The sequence below is a fragment of the Pogona vitticeps genome, chromosome 13 (assembly GCF_051106095.1).
Source record: "Pogona vitticeps strain Pit_001003342236 chromosome 13, PviZW2.1, whole genome shotgun sequence".
NCBI classification, from domain to species: Eukaryota; Metazoa; Chordata; class Lepidosauria; order Squamata; family Agamidae; genus Pogona; species Pogona vitticeps.
Genome location: NC_135795.1, coordinates 4,307,870 through 4,330,138, shown reverse-complemented (window position 1 = coordinate 4,330,138; position 22,269 = coordinate 4,307,870). Strand labels below are relative to the sequence as shown.

The 22,269-nt window shown below is 43.4% G+C and overlaps 1 protein-coding gene across 13 annotated transcripts in view; it reads right to left on the bottom strand.

Moving 5' to 3' along the window:
- Nucleotides 1-22,087, bottom strand: part of GLYR1 (glyoxylate reductase 1 homolog) — a 35,322-nt gene extending 13,235 nt beyond the window's left edge. For 4 of the 13 annotated variants that reach the window (XM_072982374.2, XM_072982376.2, XM_072982377.2 and 1 more), the window contains exons 1-7: nt 21,772-21,990; nt 14,897-14,933; nt 13,095-13,174; nt 9,989-10,127; nt 9,261-9,482; nt 4,709-4,795; nt 1,559-1,615 (exon numbers count right to left, since the gene is read on the bottom strand). In XM_072982374.2, the coding sequence (XP_072838475.2) occupies nt 1,559-1,615; nt 4,709-4,795; nt 9,261-9,482; nt 9,989-10,127; nt 13,095-13,174; nt 14,897-14,933; nt 21,772-21,851 (702 nt within the window). In that variant the 5' untranslated portion in view covers nt 21,852-21,990. Of the gene's footprint in view, nt 1-1,558; nt 1,616-4,708; nt 4,796-9,260; nt 9,483-9,988; nt 10,128-13,094; nt 13,175-14,896; nt 14,934-21,771 lie in introns of all 13 variants that reach the window. The other 9 variants (XM_072982378.2, XM_078381485.1, XM_072982379.2 and 6 more) reach the window with 4 other exon arrangements.
- Nucleotides 22,088-22,269: the final 182 nt, after the last annotated feature.

Below are 22,269 nucleotides of genomic sequence, written 5' to 3'. Positions count from 1 at the left end.
TTACTTCTTTGGAACTCTTACTCCCATGCTGGCTGGAGGATTCTGGGAGATGCAGTTCAGAGAAGGAACTTTTCCAAGCTTCTTATACGTTATGAGAACAAATGGTACTTCCTCTTACAAGAGCCATTCATCTCTAAACTCAACCCTCTCTTCAGCAGTACATTCCTATATGAAATGATCAATGCATCAGTCAGGCACAAGAGCGTTGAGTTACTGAAGACAGGGATAGGCGTACATGGGTAAAACAAACAGCCGCTCCTCAACCCTGTTTCCCAAGGAGGAAAAAAATTCACCCAAGAGATAGGTGAATATAAGAATTTGCTCTTCTCCCCTTCCCCAGGGTGCCTCGTGAATCTCAGAAACCGGAGAAAGTATAAGCATCTCTCTAACTTGTAGCCTCCTCCTCCTCCTCCTCCACAGATAATCCAAAATCATTATGGCCATGCTTCCGCGCCCCCCATGAAACATTTATGAAAGATGAGAAACTGAAATGGTGCAAGTAGCTCCCCCCCCCCCCAATGCCAACACCTCAGCAGGCCAGGATGATGCCTTGGTGGGGGGGAGTGGTCCTAAGGGTTCATGAAAAGAAGCACCAGGAAGACTTCAATTTCCTACTTTCTTTCCTCCATGGCCAGGGTGGGTAGATAGCTGCAGAGAAGAAGGTAGCCTTAGCTGTTGACTTTTAGGGAGGCCTGGCATCGCCATGCGAGAGCGCTTTGCCTCTCCCTCTCCTTACCAGAACAGGACAGGAGAAAAGAAACAATGGGCGTTCAGCCCACTCTTGCAGGGGATCCCCCAGAGCACAAGCCAAGATACAACCAAATTGGCCCCCCTCCTTTTCTCTCCTGCATGGGGCAGGAGGAGGGGCAATCTACGGTCACTTAGCAGATCCGGGGATTCCTTGGATTCCCCCCCCCCCCCGAAACCTCCAGAGCTGACAGGATCAAAGGTGAGGGATTCACCGTCAGCTGGTGCTTCTAGAAACTTTCTCGAGTCCCAGACTGGGTCTCCCTTGGCTCCTACATGCTCTGGCTGACACTAGGACAGGATATCTCCTCTTTCTCTGACCGGAGATAAGAGTGAGGAGACGTTTGTAGGGATAAAGATATCCTGTTATCCTCTCTCTGGAACTGGAAGGGGATCTCTACTGCAAGGGGCTGGAGCTTACCGGAAAATACAGGTTTGTTACCTTTGGCAACCTGAATTACATCCGCGGTCCAGAGACACCCCCCACACACACACACTTTATCTCATGGGCAGGGAATCTGAAGTCCCACAGATGCTTTGGCTTACAACTCCTTTCAGCCCCAACCAGCATGGCCCAAAGTAAGGGATCATGGGTGTTGTAGGCTAAAACGTTGGTTTTTTTTTTTTTCCAAAAGTTCTCGGCCTCTGCTTTATAGGTATATTCCACTAGCTGCTGTATCTTATGGAAAACTAAGAATGACACAGAACCTCAGTTGTGGGAGAACTTGCCATTACGAATGTGAAGGTAAAATTCATCTGGAAAAAGAAGAGGCCACGCTAGATCAAAGCACCACCTAAACCTAGGGCTCACCTTCTCTGTTTGGCTAAGCAGGAAGTGATGGAAATGCGGGTCACCATCTTTCACAGGCTGTAATTGCAAAGAGGCAGACTGAGAAACCACATCAACCAAATTTCAACTCTCAAGAGCCTCCATACACATTACGAATTGGGTCTGGCTGAGATCAGGAATAGTCTCTCTGTCTACTACTATAGGGCATGTGAAAGGAAATACTATGAATTAAGAGATGAGAATTTCAAGAGTCCCAAGAGATACAGGCTGGGGAACTTGACTAATAAAGAACCAGCAAGAGAAAAGGTAATTTCCTGGACATACCCTATACCTAGAGGCTTGTTTGCTGAAAACTACCAACAGCACCATAGACTCCTTTCAGTTTCGTATCTCTCTATAAGACACTTTCCAGTTTAAGAACAAGACCCACCACTAATTGACCCTTTCTAAGCTGCAATCGTAAAGACACGTATTAAGCAGCTAATCCCTCTGAATAAATTGGGATCTTCTGAGTGAACAGGCTTCTGGCTACTCTCTCTGATTGGGCCCTCCCCTTCTAAGAGCACTCCTGGGTCACAATGGAAATTAAAAATCTGAACCAAAAAGTTTCTGATCAAAATTAAATGACTATTTATTTCACAGAATTAAGCTCTGGTTATTATCAATTACAGCTGCGGTATCTGAAAAATAAATCAGGACCTGATGGTAGATCCCCAGTTCTTCCACAACAGATCATGTCTGACAGCAACTGGCTCAACTAAATTGAATTTTTTTTTTCCCTTACAGTCAAGCGCTGAAGAGGAATACCAGCAGAGCGGAGGGAAACCTTGCGTGATTTTTTTTGGGGTGAAATAATTTGTGATCTTCGTTCTGGCTATGAGATCCTGCCTTTGAGCTTGTGCTCAGAAGTACCTCAGCCTTTGTTATGTTACTCCAGAGCTCTAGAAAACCAGCCAAGCCCGAGGGAATCACTCAAAAGAGATACCTCTGGCAGCCTTTCTATTCCATTCCTAACCATGGTCCTATTTTGACTAATAATTTGTTTTAACAGGCTCCATTACTCTTCTTTCTTTAAAAAAAAATCTATCAATTATATAAGTAAACAGTTATCTAAGCATTTTGTATTAATAACCACTGAACAAATGGCTTCATTTCCTCCCCTCATGCGCAATTCTGCCCGCCTTCCTGCCTCTAGCAAGGAGAGGATTAAAAAGAGAATCATTCAAACAAACAGTTTTTGTGCATTGTTGTTCTCTTTCCAGTGGGGAAAAAAAATCAAATGAGGTGTTAAATGCATCTTTGCATTTTGCAGATAATCCCTCTGCTTGCAGGTAACACATGGATCAGAGAAGCAGGAAGGAGATGCCCCTTCTTCCCCTACTGCAATCCTAAAAATGATCCTTTTTCTGAAGCCAGTGGTTACCTTGGGAGGAAATGCTCCCTCGGGAGGCAGCTCAACAGCTGAAGTGCTGCCAGAAAGAAAGCTGTCTTGTCTATTCAGCAACTGGGTCTCTCCAGGTGTTTGGGGCAAGGCTATACAGAGCCTCTTCTTGACATATCAAATTCTAGGCAGGCATATATGAAGGAGGGGGCAGTCTTTTCAGAGAGACTGTCGCCAAGCTGTTGGGGGGCACCATAAACTGAGCGTGGAAGCAAATTAGAAGCCAGTGAAGTTGGTTCAAAACCCGTGACAGATGGTATCTAAAGCACACACCAGACAGTCTGGCTGCTGCATTTTGCACGAGCGAGACACCGCAGTCGTCTGACGGAGAGGTAATTAGGGCATGAATCACTGCACTGACATTGGCCTCACCTAGGAGAGGACACCAGCCAAGCCACTCAACCAAGGCACTCCTGGCCCCAGCAGCTACAACCGTGTCCAAGAGAACTGAGTGGAGAGTACTTCCTGCATCCTCCTAAATCTAGCCCTGGAAGAGTGCTAAACTCTCCAAAAACAGGTTTTCAGATGCATGCAGGACCGCTGGTCAGAAGGGAGTTCGACCACGCTATCAAGCATCTGCTGGCACTATATGAATTTCAGATTTTTTGAGTTAATGCTAACTAAGTTGACCTTCCTGTCTGAATCCAACCCTGTCAAGATGTATTTTATGCAAGCAATCTTAAAAAGCGTTCTTAACCAACATGATGTATGAAAACGCTTTAAAGAAATAAGATGAGATTACTGTCATCTTGAGAGCACAAACTGGCCAAAAGGGACTTCCTGTACCCAGATATTTTATTTTAAACTGCCGCCTCAGAAAAGGGTTCTGTGTAACTCAAAAACACACATACCACAGTGCGAACATTGACTTTGATTAGTGGATTTTTCTCTATATATAAATTTCTATTTATTTATTTTATTTTTGTCACTGGTGCTCTTTCTGATTCATAACTTTACAAGTTTAATATTTGTTTCAATGGCAGGAATGTTAACTATAAACACACACACACCCCAAATTATATGCATTCAGAGCTGCAATACATTTATATCATACCAAAACGTGACTTTGTGTTTTGGTATGACATAATCTCTAAAGCGAGGGGCCCATCTGGGTTGTTCAGGGAGCACCTAGCTTGATTACAAAGGAGTTAAAGGAAAGGCCTCTGCCTTTGGCATATTAACAGCCCAAGAAGAGACAGGCAGGGACTCCGGGAGGACTGCAATGATTGCAACTCTTGCTTCAAGCCAAATGGACCCAAGGGCATGCACAGATGAACATGAGAGGATGCAAACATGAATTTGGGGGGCAGAAGCAGAGAGGAAAGGTGGGTGGAGGACAAACAGGGTACATCTGAAATTCACTAAGGGGCAAAGGAGCATGAAGCAAGTCAGGTTGAGAGAGCAAGAAAGTGGAAGGGCCCCCAAAAGTTGGAAGAGTGAAGCTCAAATGTTACTATTTTGGATTATGTCTCCCAGGATCCTTCCACGCCATAATAAAAAGAAAGAAAGAAAGAAAGAAAGAAAGAAAGAAAGAAAGAAAGAAAGAAAGAAAGAAAGAAAGAAAGAAAGAAAGAAAGAAAGAAAGAAAGAAAGAAAGAAAGAAAGAAAGACAGGGCAGCTATCCCAAGTTCTGCAAATGTCCTTGATAAAGATACTCTAGTATGTAATGGGCATGAGGCTACTATGGTCTATAACAACCAAGTACTTGGAAAAATATGGAGCTAAATCACCTCGCTTACACCTGGTGGCCATTTAAACCCAGCCACAGTGCCGGTCATCATTCTCTTCACCGTGCTCGATTCAGGGATTGTCAGGTCCTGTGGAGAAAGAAAAGGACAAATCAAGAAAAAGGTATGCTCTCAGAGTTCTCAAAGAGACATAGGTTCAGGAGCCTCTGGAAGGGTTCAACAGCAGTCATAAGAAGATGCTGGAAACATTAATTAACAACACCTTTTTCCTACCTTGCTTACATTTGTCGCTGGAAAAAAACTACGTTCTTTTATACCAAACAGTGGAGCAAAAAGCTACGAAAATAACATTAAAAAAAAAAAGAAAAAGAAAAAACACCTCCTTGGATGTGTGAAGAGCAAGTGTGATCTAAATGGCAATGGCCAGACCAACTGTAGAGAGGATTTCTCCATCTGTGGGAGAAAGCAAGCGGCAGAATAGGGAACGTGCATTGCATCCTGAGTATGCAGAGAAGAGCGTGCGTATATGTTGCTTGTATACTGCCTAACTTAGTTGAAAAGCACTACCCTGGGAGGCTGACCGTACAAAGAAACATAGCTTAAAAAACAGAACCCTGCATGCAAACTAAAACTGACCAACAATCAAGACCTATCTAAACCTAAAAGATGGCAGGATCAGCCAACTCAAACATGTAAAATTTCAGGGGAGGATATCCTTAAAGGTTTCTTACTCCCTCATTACAGAACTCAACCACTACTCTCCATTCGAGCTTGCTCTTAATTATTCATATTCCTGCAATTAAAAGGATCCCAACACCACAGTCCCTCTGTCTCTTTCAGTGGCTCAGGAAAAAGAGTGAAGACGCTCAGAAGCCTGGCGCGAGAAATCTTTCCGGTTCTGGAGTCTTTAGCTGAATCTTACTGCATTTGCTCTGACCGCATCATGATGACTAGAACTATTTTTAAATATGAAGCAACAGCTAGAAATTTTCACTTTTGTGCTTGGCAGAGCACGATGACCGAGGGCAACATTCCCGAATTTGGGTTTTTTAAAAAAATGGGTTGGGCTAAAACCACCATCACCCCACCAGCTGCTGACTCAAGATGTTAAGGCTGAAGTCCAAAAACATCTGAAAAACAACAGGCTGGTGAAGGCAGACTGGGGATTACAGGAGGTTATGCCAAGCCTCTGGAAGTTCTTCCAGTTTTACAAACAGCCTCTCAGCTAGGCAAAGTCCAGACATTTCCAATCCTACATCTTAGATCATCTGAAGTCTAGAAGTTGCTAAGCTGCTGCACTGGAATTTAAGACAAGCCGGGACGTTTGCTCTTCCTTGGCTTCTCATCCCTGCAGAAGGCTTGTCTCGTATCTAACTCAACTAACCATCAGCAAGAAGTGCATCGGTATTTCTGGGTGTGTCGGGGACCAGTCTGGATTGCACTGGTAGAACTGGTTAGGGCAGAGAACTAGACCAGGCAGTCTTTTCTCCATTTCCAAACGTCTGGATCAGAAGAAATGGACAAGTTTTTTTTTGTTCCTTCCTGTTAGAACCATCACATGTGTATCATACAAAGAAGTTATAGAGTGATGGTGCTTCTGTATTCTAACGAAATGCAAAAAGTTCAGAAAAAGTCATCTGATACTTCTCTGACAGCCCTCAACAATTCTAGGTATTTTTCTTAAAAATGGAGATGTGTCTTACTGCATTTTGCTCCCTATAACATGCAAGTCATGCATTTCAGAGTTATTCAGTTCTTATAGCATCTTTCCACTCCCTAGAAACTTTAACCATCCTCCTTCTGGAGACTGACTGTTACATAACATAAATACAAAGCATCCGGAAGAGAAAATTGAGAAAAACACACAGCCAAGTTCCAGAGTACAGTTTGTAGCAAAATAATAGCCCCAAGTCAGGCCTTGTGCCACTTGAATATGTGAACGGCTCTAAGAGCTTCTGTGGAAAAATGCAGAATAGAAGAAATAAGATCCCAAAGCAGAGGATATGAAGGACTAATGCAATGGTTCCCAACCTTGTGTCCCCAGATGTTCTTAGACCAAAACTCTCAAAGGACTTCATCACCAGCTGTGCTGGCCAGGATTCCTGGGAGTTGCTGTCCAAGAACATCTGTGGACCCAAAGTTAGGAAGCACTGGACTAATAAAAGAGAGACTTTTACATTTTACACTGTTCACACACAACTGGTTCTTCCAAGGCTACAGGAGTAATTTAAGCAAGTACAGCTACACCTATGGCACCCACCTCAGCAGAAACAGCCAGCTTTAACTCATCAAGTATCCTGCAAAAGACTTGGTCTTTAAAAAGGAGGAACCAATTTACAGACTATTTGGAACCCTTGACAAACTACATCATCCCCTGTTGGAGGTTTTTCTCCAAGCTCAGTTAGCTGGGGTGCAAAACCGGGCTTTTTCAAATGTGACACACACACACACACACACACACCAGTTACACAATGCTTTCCTCCAGGCAAGCTCTAAACACATTTCAACATTGCCAGGTGATTAAACCGAGTTTCCACTATTTAATGGTAGCTTCATGACTGTTTTAAGCCTTCCTGTTTTGAAGTTTGTGGCGTTTGTGTGCGCGCGCGTTTTATGCATGCACGCTCTCTTGGGAAGTCTTTTTTAAAGGCTGAATTTCACTTCAAACAGTAGACAGAATTAGTTCTTATTCTCTAGATCGCCTCCACCCTTTGTTACTGTCACAGCTACAGACACCTCAATGCTTGAAATCAGGCGACAGATGCAAATTTCTAATCTGGACATCTGGCCAGCGTCTTCTTACACCAGACTCCACCACACCATAAGGAGGCTACAGGATTCAGAGTTAGAATGCTCTCGTTTTCAGGGCCAAAGACCTTTCAATGAGATGTTTCCCAAAAATCTTCGATACTTGCTCGCAATCCCAGTGTGGCTTCCGTGAGAATGACAATTCCAGGGCAATTTCAGTTGCCAAGACAACTCAAGTGCCGCAGCCAGAAATATGAACAGAAGGTCTCAGCCAGCAATTTGTTCTTTCAAAAGCAGGGCTGTCCTCCAAGGAAACTGGGCTTCTGAACATGACTCTCTGACATCCATATGTTGAAAAACTAGGAGATTTGCTTCAAGGTTCCACAGCAAGGAGGAGGCAGCCGTAACCACTGAATTTGGTAAAATAATCAACACACACATTATAAGCACTAGTGGACAGCCTAAATGCTACTGAGAGTATGCATGAATAAACGCCTCCCGAACAAGATGCTTCCGGTCAAGAATTGGACAGGTGAGGAAAAGGCAATTGTCCAAGCGTAAAGGATACTATAATAATTCCCTGGGACACTACATTATTTCAAGGCAAACTCAGTTTTTACCTTGTTACTGCCCTGCAAGTTTCTCTTCCTTAGCTGGGAAATTCAGGCTTGAAGGAGGTTTGGACACTAAACAGGTGTAACCAAAACTCAAGTCTGGAGGAAGAGAATTACAAAATCCTGAACTCTGTTGTGAGCAGTTTTTGTATGCCCCCCCCCCACAAATAGAAATGAGCACCAGTGAAGAATTATGGTATATTTTCTGACTATGGCCTAATTCCTAAAGATTGGATCCATAAGTGGGAGCGGAAAGTCAAAAGAACAGCAGAATGTAGGACTCATTTATGAATACCTTAGTTCTCTTGTAAAACTGAACAGTAAACTATTTGGATGTTAAGAATTGCAGTGGGAAGGGCAATAGTCAAAATATGTCATTCCAGCTCTCTTGAAGAGGACAGAGGTGGACAGACGTTGGCAGTCAGTATCACTAAGTGACCATGTTCAAGAAAGATCACAAAGGTGTCTGGTTGAAAGAAGGAGGGGAAAAACCCAAAAATCAATTAGCAAAAACAAAACAAACACATAGACACATCGTGAGAAGGCAGGATTCTCTGGAAAAGATAATAATGCTAGGAAAAGTGGAAGGCAGCAGGAAAAGTGGAAGACCAAATATGAGATGGACCGACTGAGTTTACAAGAGCAGAGCAGGGCTGTTGAGGAAGAGGGCATTTGGGAGATTTGTTCATGGGGGTGCCTGTTAAGTCGAAGGCAACTTGACGGCAGATAACAATAGACACTGAAGTCTTCTGGCTGGTTCATCCACTTTGAAAAACATTTCTTCAGCATCCTCTAGATGGCAATTCATGCAATGTGCTCCCGTCCAGCCTAAGCGCTCTGAAAAATGAGAGAGTCGGAAAGCATTTTTCATCTAATTCAATGTACAAATGGGATGGAGATGATGCTACATGACTACCGAGAATGGAAATGTGCCGCCCCTTCCTTCGCAAAAGGGCGGCAAGGTGGAAGCACAGCATTACTCGTGGATTTTCCAGACAGAAACGGACAGAGGCCAGTCAAGGTCTGATTAAACGTCGCACTCCGCAAGAGCCCATTTCTACAACTTAACCATGGCTGTGAAAGAATGGGTCCGGACTCGCAAACAGCTAACACATGCAACTTTCCAAAGAGGCACAACCATGAAGCCATCCGGTCAGCCGTGAGGACCACATTCCGTCTGGGCAAGCTCACCGAGCATGGAGATGGGAGGACATGAGCCGCGAAAGACAAACCTTCTCATCTTTTGGGGGGCGCCCTCGCTTCCGGGGGCTCTGCTCGTAGGTTCTCTTCACTGGGCATTTCACCCCTCGCTCGGAGGAAACCGAAGACATCCTCTTTTTCGGCTTCCCTTCAGACAACCCAGCTTTGAGTTTTTCCTCTGCCAGGGCCTGCTTGCCCTTCTCCTCGCTGGAATTCCGCCGGTTCTTCTCTTCGGTGGAGTTATGAGAAGCCGCCTGAGAGATTACAGAACAGAAGGGATGAGGAAAAAGAAGGAGTAGGTGGCTGGCAGCGGCTTTATTTTCCCCACACTCCAAAAGAAAGAGAGAGAAAAGAAAAAAAGGGGGGAGGGGGGTTTGAGGAGTCTGCCAGAAAGCTGGTGCACACCGAGCACCATGAATTTGGGTTGTAACAAGGTGTGAGTGAGAAGAACAGAAAAAGAGACGCAAAAGAGAACGGCCTGTTCTACGTAAGGACCCACTTCGTTTTTCATCTAATATTCCCGCTCCAGAGTGTTGTGCAAACAAACCAAGGCTGTTGGAAGAGCAAACGAATTTTGTTCTCAATTCACAGAAAGTTAATCACTGCCATGACAGGCAACCATGAGCATTAACTGCTTTACAAATACAGACGTCATCTTAATCACGATTTCCAAAACACAGTCCTAGAGACTCAGCCAGGTGCCCCTGCCTGGCAATGAGGGGGGAAAAGTCACATGGAAACTCTGTGGCCGATTTCTCACCTGGTCCTTCCCTTTGCCCTTCTTGAGGAATTCCTCCACGGCATCCACAGCTTGCTGGAACCTTTTGCCTTTGTTGATTTTGATCATCTCCTCTTTGTGAGCATGGTAAGGCTTCAGCTGCTCCACTTTAATCCAAGCACTAATAAAGAGAAAGGGCATTTTCCCGTCAAAAGCACATCAGTCTCATTTTTGGATGCAACTGGTGACCCCCACTGACTGGTTCAGTAGGTAAAACTCCAATAACCCGGTTTTACCCCAGAATAAATGAATAAATGATTGTTATTACCATGGTGGGGGGGTTCTGAGTCTTCCTTAGAGGTACCAGTTTGGCTCAATTAGGGTCATGGCTGACACAGCAATAGACACGTTTGCTATACCTCTCTCTCTGCAGGATTTATACTGTTTGGGAGCACACTCACAACTGCCTACATCTGCCAACTAATGACAAGCTACCACATTCCTGGAAAAAGATTAACTATGAAACTCTCTGTGTACACTTTTGTGGACCTGAGACTTTCTTTCTTAGAAGATGGAGCTGCTTTTCAGCTTGCAAGATCCCAAAGGCAATCATTGGTAACTACAAATTATTCTGTACAAAACAGATTCGACATATTAAATCTTTTCTCCACAAGCCTTATAAGATTCCCCTGTGCTTTCCTGGTTCAAACTGGTACTGTTCTCTGAATTGATCGGATGTCAAGCCCAAAACGCGAGTGGATTTTTGGTGTTTAGTTCACCTCCTCAACCAGCTAGGATGTGTAAAAGCAGATTCCTGAAATGCATGGTCCCTAGTTGAACTAGGATGACAACTTTTATAAAAGATGGTGTTAGCTTTTATGCACTCAAAATACATTGATAAATGAGTACCATAAATGTAAATCATCTTTATAAGTATATATATGCTCACTCTCTCTCTCTCTCGTAAAGATTATATATATATATATATATATATATATATATATATATATATATATATATATATATATATATATATATATATATATATATATATATATATATATATATATATATATATATATATATATATATATATATATATATATATATATATATATATATATATATATATATATATATATATAAAATACATTACTGCCTGAGCTTTGAGCTCCTGAGAGCACAATTTTCTTTCAGTACCACCATCCTCAGAGGCATGCTTGTGGGCTGTGTGCATGGAAGACATTTTCTCAGGATCTGAAACTCCTTAACGTGGGAAGCTAATCTGGCCTCCTGCCTGTTGGTCTTTCTGTCAGCAGGTAAAGATTTTCTACCGTGCCAGGCTTTGGGTCTTCTTACTAGTCAAATGCTTGACATTTCTTAGTGATACACAGTTAAATTGCATTTTCAGTTTAATGACAGGACAGCCATAATGAAGTGTTTCCAACTACAGTGGTCTAAAACAAATGCAATGCTTATAAAGCATGTTCTGACAACTGGAGGAAACTTTTAGTTTAGCCTGGAGGAAACTTTTTTTCTTTTATCCTGGGACAGATTTAAGCTAAATAAAGCTGAAGCATTGTATCTCCACTGACTACGACTCCTTCAGCCACAAAGGAATGAATAAATGCAAAGGCTTAACTGCCCTTGGTTTCATTAGACTTGACACTTGAAGCTGACATCTGTCCCCAATAGATCCTCTGTTCAAATGAGGAGACGGCATTGGGATCCTGGGGATCTGATTAGCAACACTTGAAAGGTGTATGTCACCTTGATTTTCAAAAACTGCCAGACTGTACCGAAGGGGAATTAAATCCGAATGACGAGAGTTCAGAACCGTCTGGCTAAAGTGTTAGGCAGCCAAACATACCACTGCCATGGAGAAATATTTGCAACTGCTTGATCACAACCGTACATAAGCACTGGTCACAAGTTCTACACAAACGATCCTAAAGCTATATGGATCTGAGAGAGAAAAAGACCAGGAACAAACTTTCCCCCCCTCCCCACTGCTCCAACAGTGAAAGAAAGTTGAAAAGCTCTTTAGGAGAAATTTCAAAGACAAAACCAATGTTAATCTGTGTACCAAAAATGAAAAAAAATATCATTTTCTGTGCTAGCAACCATCTTTGCTGGGTCCACTGTTCTTGTAGGTTTCCATTCTCCACAGCACGAATCAATTTTGAAATCCTCCCCCATATACTGCCATTCAGCCAGCTGCTTGTTCAGCTGAACACAATGGTAGCAATCTTCAGCACGAAAGTCTGGCTTTTAAACAAACGCCACTAAGACAGCGATGTCATATTCATGAAACACATTTCAGCATCAACCCTATCTTGGCCTGGTTGGGCTGTAACCAGAAGCCAAAATCCTTTAGAATTCTGGTTTATCAGGAGCGAGCGAGTGCGCCACTACATTCCCTTCGGCCACACTCCGCTGCTTTTCCTTGCCAACGAGAAGAACTCAACAGACCAGGAAACTTCCATTTGTAGTCTGTTTAGCTGCTACAGCTTGGTAGCATCTGAAGCATAAATAAACCCGGGCTTACGATTCTGACTTATAAGAAGAGCAACAAGTGGGGGCCTCAGTTCAGACAGAACAATAACTCAATCTCCCCTCACCGCTGTTTTCCAGATATCCTGGACTAGAAATCCCATAATTTCTATGCTAACTGGGGATGACAGGTGTTGCACCATTGACACCTACAGAGGACCAGGCTGGGGAGAAAGCTGCATGAACAAACCTCAAATGCTTCCCTCCCCCCGGTTTGATCAGCGGCTTCCGCTGGCAAGGGGAACCAAAGGGGAGCGCTTGCTCATTCATTCTAAGGATTTCTGGCTTGCTGGTATGTCCAAACCCTGCCAATTATTAAGTTACCCCAATACAAAAAAAAGATACAGTGCTAAAAGAGTCTATCCTCCAGAACTGAAAGTTAGCTATCATCTTAGCCTCTTCAGCCCCGATCGTAGAGACGATTTTGTTTTTCTATTACATGATCAGTTAATATCCCTTTTGCTGGAAATTTAAAAACTGCAATGTGCTAGCACAACAGCCTCCAAATGAAAATAAATTTAAAAAACAAACAAACCTGAAGTTTAAAAAAAATAAATAAATTCCCCCCTTCCCAGGAAAAGAAGTCGGTACATACTGGTCTTCAGTCCCAAAAAACTTCACAAAGAAACACTTCTTTCCACGAGGTTTTTTCAGGTCCTTAGGTGGGTTAACAATCTGGCAGCAAAAAAAATAAGCAACACTTAAGAGACATGATAACCCGAATTTGCCACCATATTCAGTATACTGCACTCGTTCCATGATCTTACTATACATTTTGACAAAAACTGTCGTAAGACAGAATTAGTGTACGGCCTGCAGAAGGCACCTTGTAATTGAAAAGCATATCTGTGCCAATAAAGGAAGCTTGCCCTCTTGAAATCGAGGTTTCTAGCTGTAAGACTACTTCTAGTGCCCACCCTTCCAAATCTTTCCCACATGCAAGCTGTGGCTTGTTGATATGACGTCATGTCCCACATTTACATATGGCAAAAATACCCCACTTTTAAGATGCTTTCATGACTGAGTGGCTATTTGATTAGAAATCATGGACTATTAGATTTTACAGCCCTAGTTCATTAAACACATCCTAAAAACCTCCATCCCTCTATTAGTCAGCAAGTAAGAAAGACTCCAACATTTCTGTATGTATATCAATATTTAAGCACTGTGCTGTTCAAAACAGGATTCTCAGCTATCATGCCAGTCCCCATAATATTGACTAAGCCTCGCTGGTAATCCTGTAAATAGTTTGGCAGGGTTAAGTACATTTCACAAAACCTAGCATTAGAATGGATTGCTAATATCCCCAGATAACTCATTTACGTCAAGGAGAAATGCTGCAGAAGCACAATGGATGCACCAGCATATTAAGAGGTAAATCCTGTCATTTATCACAGCTGTCAACTATTTCTTGAGTTTCTCCGAGAGTGGAAGCAAGCCCCCTGCGACGCCCAGTGATGGCACCACAGCAATATAATGAATGATAAAACATCCTAGCAAAAGATTTAAAAAGGGAAGTTCAGTTTATGGGATCCTTCTCAAGATCTATGTGCCAGAACCAATGCCATGGTTACTGAAACTATTTTGGGTTTTTTTGTGTGTTTTATTAACACTGCAATGCTGTGACAGATCACAGCCTGAAAAAAATGGGTTGACAGAACTACTGAAGGGGAATCAAATCCAAACAATGACTTTTGAGGCAGACACATCCATTTCTGAAGTAACGGCACCAAAGAATGTGGCTGTGTCACTTTGGAATCAGGAATTGCAATGTACAGGAGAACTCCATGGCATGAAGAATAGAATGATGACTCCACCTTATAGGGGTGGGATAACAGAATAATCACTGCAAACCCTGAACAGTTCACCTCCTCCCACACTACATTTATTTTGGAAGGGCAGGCCAAACAGATACATTTGCATCAGGATGGCACATCCTACCTAACACATGTGATTCTTATTCATGGCAGGATAAAATTATGGACCTGCTGGTGGATATGACTCGAGTCTGAAATTTAGCATTTACAGAACCAAGGTACCCTTAAAAACTGGCCTTATGCCCTCTTAGGTTCATTATAGCCATATGAACTCATTTTTAACCAAGTTTTCTCTGATGTGTATTTCTATAGAATACTTACTTAGGGGTAGGTCCCATTAAACATGGCATGTTTTGCTTTTGCATAAACGTTCAAAGGGCCAGACTGCATATATCATTTTGAAGTCATGTCATGACTTATTTATGGAAGAGGAAAACCAGTTTTGCAGAGAGTAAGGTAATGATTAAGTAGCTGTCACTTCAAAACCCACCACAAATGTTTAGAAAAGAAATCTCTTCCTCTGCCTAAGAAGTCACAACACCATTGAAATGCACACGAAAATCTGCTTCAAAACACTAACCTTTCCTGGCCAAGGAGGGTATCTGCCCAGCTTCCCCCTGTGGGAAAAAAAATCAAAAGTCAGTCAAAAACCACAGCAAATGTTCAACATCTTTCCCCTACGAATAATTACTTAAGAAAACCAATCAGTGAAAAGGGCCATGTATCTAGGATATGACATTACCTGTAGGTTCCTGGGTTGCCATTAAATGTCATTACCGTGAATGGGGAGGAAGGCAAACAGCTGTGGCCTTGAGGAGAGGGACCCACGCATTGCTGTTCTCATGACCTAGCCACTCACAGCCCATTCAACAATGATTTTTTTCCACAATCATACCCATACTTAATCTTGACTGTGTAATATTTCAGTCAAGTTTACTAAGCTAACCTGAATGAGGAAAAATAGAAAAAGAAACAACTCCAGAATGCAAAAGTATTAGCTTAACAAGTCTCTCTTCATCTTACAACTCCTTGAAATGGCTGCAATGCAGACACAAGGGGACTGATATACCATGAGGTCATCGCAACCAAGGTCTGCCCTACCACCTCAATGGCCGGAATATCCAGGAGAAGTCCTAGGCTGGCACCAGCAGCAAACTTTACTATATTTTGTTGTTGTTTAGTTGTTAAGTCATGTCTGACTCTTCGTGGTCCCATGGACCAGAGCACGCCAGGCCCTCCTGTCTTCCACCGCCTCCCAGAGTTGGGTCAAAACTTTATTATATAGCTATTCTCAATTCAAATTGATGACCATCATCTTAAACCAACAAATGCCTAATGACATATGAAGGATCCATTAACCACCACCACCACCACCACCACCTTAGAACTGCAGAACTGGAATGGGCCCTGTGGATCACTTAAGTCCAGCCCCCATCAAGAAGGCACCGTGGGGAATTGAACCTTTGGTTCCACTATCAAGCATTAATTATTATTCTGCCCCAAGAGTAAATAACAGTTCCTTACTCCATCCTGAAGCCACCCTGGAATTACAGAATTACTCTTGATTTAGTCTGTTGTTGAATGCTCTACACATGTCTAACAGCTGCTACATACAATTCTGGGGATAAGCAACAAGGAGCAGGCATGGATATATCAAATACATTAAAGAGCAATCCAAACAACTAATAGCTCTTGATCTGAAACATCACTGTGATCTCATCTCATTTCCCCACAAATGCTAAATTAGTTCAGCCTGCTTCAGGATCACACCAATGTGAATCCAGTACTACAAGTACTAGAATTTAATGGTTTAACCTAATCCCAGCACTGTTAGAGAGGCAGGTCATGTTAACTGGGCAGTCTTCCATCCCCCATCTCAAGAGAAACACTTTGAGTTTCAAATGGTACTACAAGTGTCTTCCCAGGACTAGGAAAGCAATTCCTTACATGTACTACTTTTCAGATTAAAATAGCATCTCCTGGGTAAACATAGTATCCCACAGTAGCTGCATGGCCCAACTTTTGAAGTCTGAGCCACATATGGTGTAAAGATCATCCTCATAATGGGAAGAATATCCACATCTGTTTACACAATTACATCAAAAAACAAAGGATTTGCTTCGAGTTTCAGACACTTGAAAGCCACTGCACATGCCAGTATCAAACAAGTATCAATACGACAAGGGAGACAGACAAGCAATTTTTAAATGCAATGTAATCCCCCTCCATATATATTTCCTAGCAAATGCACCTCTAGACATTCATGCCTTATCTTTCTTGTTTCGTTGCTACACTGCTTCCTCAAAGGAAAGTTGGGGAAAATGACAGATAAAACTATGACACCACCAGACCTCTTGCTTAATCGTCACGGATGGTTTTACAAGAAAACTGCTGCCTCCACTGTAATCCTAGTCTACAACATTTAGAGTGATTTCTACAGTAAGGACTTGAACAGTGTTTAGCTGACAACTGTAGGCAAGCAATTTGTGGCTGAATCTTGACCCACCTCAAACAACCCTGGCAAGTTCATCTCCAGACATGGAAGAAATCAGTCTTTCAATTTCTTGCTGCTTTCCACCCTTTTCAAATTGCAGCACTAAGATTTTTTAGTGCTTCTAAAAATCTGAGAAAAAAAGAAGTGCTGCCCTTCATTTCCCAAATGTTTTGTGTAAGCGCCGAAAAACTTAATAGAGAACTAGGATCTGCTTCTTCTGTCCCCCCCTCTCCAGGAATGAAATGTAGGGAGATGGCTTTCATGTGCAGAGATCTGACAGGAATCAATTCATGAGCATTAAAACCAATCTACCAAGTTTATTTGTAGACAGCTGGCATAACACTGCAAGATAATCTTTCTTTTCCTGCTGAAGTTGTCTGCTAGCGTTAGATCAAAAGCTCAAAAAGCAAGGAACCGTCATCTCCCTGAAAGAGAGTCCCCAAATGGCCTCTTTCTTTGGGCAACATTTAGGAGAATTATATTTATTACTTTTTCTCTGCTTTAATAACACACATGGCTCTCTACCCCGCCTCTGGCCTCTTTACAGGACTAAATAAAATTCCTCACAAGAGCCCAAGACTCTAATATATCAGCTGCTGGAAATCTGAAATCAAAGTAAGTTTCACCGCAGATGACATTACAAAGTGGAAAACAATGGGAATGCCAAAAAACACTTCCCAGGCTATAGATACTAGCTGACATGCCACATCCACCTCAAACATACCCACCACTTGATACGCATTCAGTGGGGATTTAAGGCATGATCCTTCCTCACAAATCTTCAAACTGTTTCCCACGAGAAGACGAGGGGCTATCAAGCCACAATGGGATTTTCAAGCATATTGAAACTAGGCAAACCAAAGCTCCATATTTATATACAATAATTAATAAAAAAAGGTTACATAAGTGAAGGTCACATGGGTCATGCAGGATCATTTGGTGCCCTCTTTGCAGGGAAAATGCCTTGGTCAGAGAGACAGAGCCTATGAGCCTCATGTCACTTCTCACAGTTGTATGCTTCATAGAAACATTATCAGCAGCTCTACTGGATCAAATCCAAGACCTATTAGTATAGCATTTGATGATCAGAACAGGTAAATAGTGAAGCACAGGCGAGATCACAGCACCTTCCAACTCGTGTTCTCATTAAATGGTATCCAAAGATACAGTATACAGCTTCTGACATTTGAGATAGGATACCGCCATCATAAGACAGATAGCTTTATCCCCACAAGTAGGCCTAGTTTCCTTCAAATACAATCCAAATTTTAGTAGTCATGCCTATACTCTCTGATAATAAGTTGGGTGTAGAGGCCACCACCTTTTTTTTACTGTATTCATAAGCTTAAAGACTGGGGGGGGGGGGCACGGTTTGCTCCTTCTGTCAATTTCCAGAAAGCCTCAAGAAATCTCATTCTTCTGGTCCATTTGCTATCACACAAATCTTTCCACCAGGTTAAGCTCCTTCCAACCCACTTCAACGCAGCAACCAAAGCACAGTGGAGTACTAAAACATGCTCATTCATTTTGCTAAACATTTTCAGTGCCCTATTAGGGCATTTAAGTGTGCCATCTTTCTTTGCAGTGTGCTTTATAAGATGGGTGGTGCTTTAAATCCTTGCTAGTTTCATAGTGGCAGGGACAGCCAAAGCATGTCACATAATGTTGTAGAACAGCTCCCGCAAGGCTCTTAAGGCAGAACTGAATGTAACAGAAAGAATTGCTCTACCACTGCAGTTCTTGACAAAGACTAATTACAGAATGTTATTAGCTTTCTAAGAGAACTCACACCCTAACCTGACAGTTCCTCAAGAGTAGCAAGTTTTTTCCTCAGGAGAAGCACTGAAGAAATTAGCTTTTCTACCTACAGGCTGAACTCCAGTAACAAGTTACAACAAGAGTGAGCCCACTAATCAATGGAACTTACTAACAGACTCTAGTTGTGACTTTCTACAGGATTTCAGTTAAACACTGGTTTTATTAGTGACCTACTTCAGAAAGCTTTTGACAAAAAATTGTGAAGATTAGGGAATTGAGGTAACAAACCCTGCACATATTTATATAGAAGCAGATACTACTAAACTCAATGGGTTTTACTTCAGAAAAAAAACTCAAAACATGTAGAAAACAAAGAAAAATCAATATTAGAGCAGGTTATGAAGACTACAATGCCTGCAGAATTACCTGACTTTGATGTGATGAGATCTAAATTAATTAGGATTTTCTACACCTTGATTCAAGCATTAACCAAAATGGATCACAATCAAGAAATCTACAGTGGTGCCTCGCTAGACAGTTACCCCGCATGACAGTTTTTTTTGCTAGACATTGGCTTTTTGCGATCGCTATAGCGATTCGCAAAACAGTGATTCCTATGGGGGAATTTCGCTGAACAATGTTTGGTCCCTGCTTCGCAAACCGATTTTCGCTAGACAATGATTTTGACAGCTCACTCCGCGCTCGCAAAACGGGTGTTTTCGGGACCTAAGCTTCGCAAGACAGCGATTTAAACAGCTGATCTGCGGTTTGCAAAGCGGCTTTCCTATGGCTGATCTTCGCTAGACAACGATGATTCTTCCCCATTGGAACACATTAAACAGGTTTCAATGCATTCCAATGGGGAAAATGCTTTTCACTAGACAATGATTTCACTAAACAGCGATTTCAGTGGAACGGATTATCATTGTCTAATGAGGCACCACTGTAAAGGAAACTTGGAAGAATAGGGATGGAGAAGCTAGGAAAGATTCCTAGGTTTGAGGATGTGTAACTGGATACCAAAATTATTTAAATTATCTTTCATACCACAAGGCTCCAAATTACTTCATACAGATGCGGAAGTTGTGTACTGATGAAGATTGATAGAAAAACATTGATTCATTTGGAACGTTGTATTGGAAGAGACTCCTACAGCTACCTTGGACTGCTGAAAAGACAAATAAAAGGGTTCTAGATCAAACCTTGCCTGATCCCTCATTAGAAACCTGAATGACTAAACCATACTTTGGACACATCATGAGAAGGCAAAACTCACTGAAAAAGATAACAGTGCAAAGCTGAACGCAGTAGGGGAAAAGGAAGAGCTAACATGAGATGGACTCAGTAAAGGAGGAGAACACTTTCAGTTTGCAAGACCTGAGCAGATCTATTAGTGATAGGCGCTTCTGGGGATCATTAAATCACAGGGTTACCAGAAGTGAATGTTACTTGACAGCATGGAGTACATACACAGAACTACACACCACTGCACCACATTACTTACTTGACATTAAGTCCACTTCAGCTGGAGACTCAGCATGTGGCTTTGACTAACTTGCTACTTCTGAACTTCAAGCTTCCCATAACAGAAACAGTCATGTTTCAAAAATAAACAAAACACTGCAGTGTCTTGCCCCTGATATATAACAACTTTCCCTAGCTCTGCAGATCACAGTTCTTCTTTGTGTACTCACCAAATACATTTTTAAAAAAAACTCCTTAAACGGGGAGTAAAATACAGTCAACACTAGCTCCCAGAACCTGTCTTGCTAGGTCAGTGGGGTCCACAAAATGTCACTGGGGTTGGTCATCCCATTCTGTACTACAACTGGGAATATTTTATTTATTTATTTATTAGATTTCTATCCCGCCTGCCCCCTATAGACAAAGGGGGAGGGAACCCTCTACCTCAGGGAGGGTTCCATTAAACTTTATAAACTAAAATAATTCAAACAATTCAAAACAATAATATTAGTAATGCTCAAGATGGGAAAACAGAAAATTATAATATTGGTTATCAAAAAAGGCCTTATAATAAGTCTGCTGGTCCCTTTGAGTGCTACCCATACAAAGCTGCAGAAGATATCCATGCATATATACCGTATTTGCTGGTGTATAAGACGACCCCAACATTTCCACTCAAAATATAGGGTTTGCAGCTATGTCTATCCCAACTGAAGTGCACCCGGTGTATAAAACGACACCCCCCCCACTTGGAGGCATGTTTTTCAGGGCAAAAAAGTAGTCTTATATGCCAGCAAATACAGTATAGGGTCAGAAGTCTTTCCCAGCCCTGGGAGGCTGTTTTTGGCCCCTTTGGCCTGGGAAAAACAGGTTTCTCCCCTGAGCTTTTTGGCTGCTTACCTTTCTGCTTCTTCCACAACAGTCCTGGAGATCTGAGAAACACTCAGCATTCAGACTGGTTTGGGATCCACTTGCCTAGCAATTCTTACAGCACCTCCGCCCCACAAAGGAGAAGGCGGCCAAGCACCGTATTTAGGGCTGACACAGAGCTGGACTAAGGCAAAAACTGGGTTTGGGATGGGGGGAGGGCCGCTAGCTTCACATCTGGCTCTTTTTCGTTACCAGGCCTGGGCTGCTTTCAAGAGCCAACCCCTCTTACAGCAGAAGGCGCCGAAATCCACTTCTCCTGAACATAAGATCAAGCTGACATAATAATAAAAAACCACACACTGGAAAAGGGCCTGTGAAGTGGGTTAGGCGCGGGGGGGGGGGAGGTAGGGAAGAGAAGGGCTCTCTTGGCACCATTTCCTTCAGGAAAGGCCCGACGCAGATAAACCAACCGTGAGGGGAAAATATTTCGCGCTTTCAAGTCGGTCGCCCTGGTGAAGAAAAGGCACCCTCACTTTCCACTCTCCTCCTTTCCCCCCCTCACCAGAAAAATTCAGATTTTAGTGAAGCCCAGGGAACAACCCCCTTCGCCCAAAGAATAGGCCGCACGTCGAGGCAAAGTTTCCCTCAACTTCCCTTCTCCGCTTCGCTCTCCTTAAACGAAGTCCTTCGTTCTCTCTCTCTCCCTCAGACACACACACACCGAGGCCTCCGGGAGGCGAGGCTTGTTTCCTCCCCCCCCCCCACCCCCCGGCCAAGCCAGCGCGGCCCGAGGTCGGCCTCCGAGCCAGGCCCTCCTTCCTTCCCTCCCACGTCAGGCTCCCTTCCTTTCCCCCCCTTTCCAGACTCACCACACCAAGTCTCCGAGCCGCAGGTTCACAGGAGGAGGAGGAGGAGGAGCAGCAGGAGCAGGAGCAGCTGCCGCCGCCATCTTCCCGAGCCAGCCGGCACCGTCGTCGTCGTCGTCGTCGTCACGGTCGCCGCCGCCGCTACTGGTGGGGGTTGTGGTGCTGCTGCTGTGGGGGCGGCCTGGGCCTCCTTCTCCTTCCTCGCCTCCGCCACACCCCTCCCCGCCCTCGGCCACCGGCAGGCCCTCGGCGTCGCGGCCCTCCGTCTTGGCCGGCCTCCGCCTCCTCCTTCCTTCCTTCCTTCCTCCGCGGCGGCCGCCTCAGCCTCCCAGGGAGCCCCGCTTCCCTTCCCTCGCTCCCCTCCCTTCCCCCTCCCTCTCTCCCTCCCTTCCGAAGGTCCACGATAGATTACGAGCGGAGGAGGAGGAGGAAAGGGGGGAAAAAAAAGGAACGGAGAAAGCGTGCTCGCGGATTGGCCGGCCCCCTGCACGTGAGGCGGGG